Source organism: Macadamia integrifolia, chromosome 8 (genome assembly GCF_013358625.1).
Source record: "Macadamia integrifolia cultivar HAES 741 chromosome 8, SCU_Mint_v3, whole genome shotgun sequence".
Taxonomy (NCBI): domain Eukaryota; kingdom Viridiplantae; phylum Streptophyta; class Magnoliopsida; order Proteales; family Proteaceae; genus Macadamia; species Macadamia integrifolia.
Genome location: NC_056564.1, coordinates 34,526,274 through 34,527,773, shown reverse-complemented (window position 1 = coordinate 34,527,773; position 1,500 = coordinate 34,526,274). Strand labels below are relative to the sequence as shown.

Genomic DNA, 1,500 nt, shown 5'->3' with positions numbered 1-1,500 from the left:
ATTTGAGTAGACGAGGTTAAGGGGGCCAATGGAAATGGAGATAGAATGATTAAAGGGCAACTTGTGACTTTTCCCTTGCTGACAAGCGCTAAAAACAGAGTACTCGTTTTTAGCAGTTACATGTAATTGAAAGGAATTAATAGTCCAATGAACAATACCGAGGCTCTAAACGGTGGTGCCATTGAGTCATAGAGGCAGTTCTCCACTTTGAAAAACTTTTAGAGATGAACAGTTTTCTCACCCACGGTGAGGAACCCTATTATCAGAGATTGTATATATATGCTCAAATAGAGTTGGATTACAACAACTAATACTGTCAGTGATAATTATGTAATTCCCTTTACAGTGGACCTATGGTGTAATGGATCACCCGATGGATGCTCCGATGGGTGCTCCAATGAGGCCTCTTGTCTAACACCCCCCCGCAAACTAAGCTGTGGGTGAGCACACATGCCCAGTTTGATACAAATGCTGTGAAAATCACGGCGACTAAGCGGTTTAGTAAAGACATCAGCCAGTTGACGATGAGAGGGAACAAACCGCGTAATAAGCAAGCAAAGAGCCACCTTCTCACAAACAAAGTGATAGTCAAGCTCAACATGCTTTGTACGAGCATGAAACACGGGACTGACAGTCATATGCAAGGCACTAAGATTATCGCAAAATAGTATAGCAGGTTTCAATTGGGGAACGCCAATGTCACGAAGGAGGAAGGACAGCCAAGTCAACTCTGCGGTGGTAGTGGCCATCACACGATACTCAGCTTCCGTACTAGAGCGAGCAACTGTGGGTTGTTTCTTGGCACTCCATGAGATACAATTAGCGCCAAGAAAAGTATAGAAACCTGTGGTGGAACGGCGAGTAACTGGAAAACCAGCCCAGTCCGAATCTGAAAAGGCATAGAGCTGAAGAGAACTATCACGAACAATACGAAGCCCATGATCAATCGTACCCTGAACATAACGAAGGATGCGTTTCACCATACAAAAATGGGTTGTGGTTGGTGCATGCATAAATTGACAAACCGAGTTGATTGCATACGAGATATCCGGGCGGGTTATGGTTAAGTAATGCAAGGCAGCCACGAGGCTCCGAAAGAGAGTGATATCAGTGAAAGGCTCAGAAATGGAGGAGTCAAATCGGAGAGCCATGGGTGTAGACATTGGCTTGATATCCCCCATGTGAGCACGCTAAAGAATTTCATGAGCATACTTAGCCTGTGATAAAAAGAGTCCCTGGGGTTGAGGTGTCTGGGCAGTGGTAGACACCTCAACCCCCAAAAAATAGTGTAAGGTACCCAGGTCCTTCATAGCAAAACGAGAGCCCAAATCAACAATAAAGGAAGTAAGAAATGCATCGTCATTCCCCGTAAGCACAATGTCATCCACATATAAAAGAAGAATCATAACACGACCATGATGACGATACACAAACATAGACGAATCAGAGATGCTATATTCAAAACCCGAATCAATGAGGAAAGAACTAAACCGATCAAAC

General features: G+C 44.1%; 1 protein-coding gene across 1 annotated transcript; it reads right to left on the bottom strand.

Annotated features, from left to right (window-relative positions):
- Positions 1-326: 326 nt before the first annotated feature.
- LOC122086918 (uncharacterized mitochondrial protein AtMg00810-like) lies at positions 327-1,181 on the bottom strand. Its single transcript, XM_042655828.1, has one exon. The coding sequence runs from the start codon at positions 1,179-1,181 to the stop codon at positions 327-329; it is 855 nt and encodes a 284-aa protein (XP_042511762.1).
- Positions 1,182-1,500: the final 319 nt, after the last annotated feature.

Excerpts from the sequence above, each read along its gene's own strand:
- LOC122086918 (XM_042655828.1), bottom strand. The coding sequence starts at position 1,181 with ATGGGGGATATCAAGCCAATGTCTACACCCATGGCTCTCCGATTTGAC.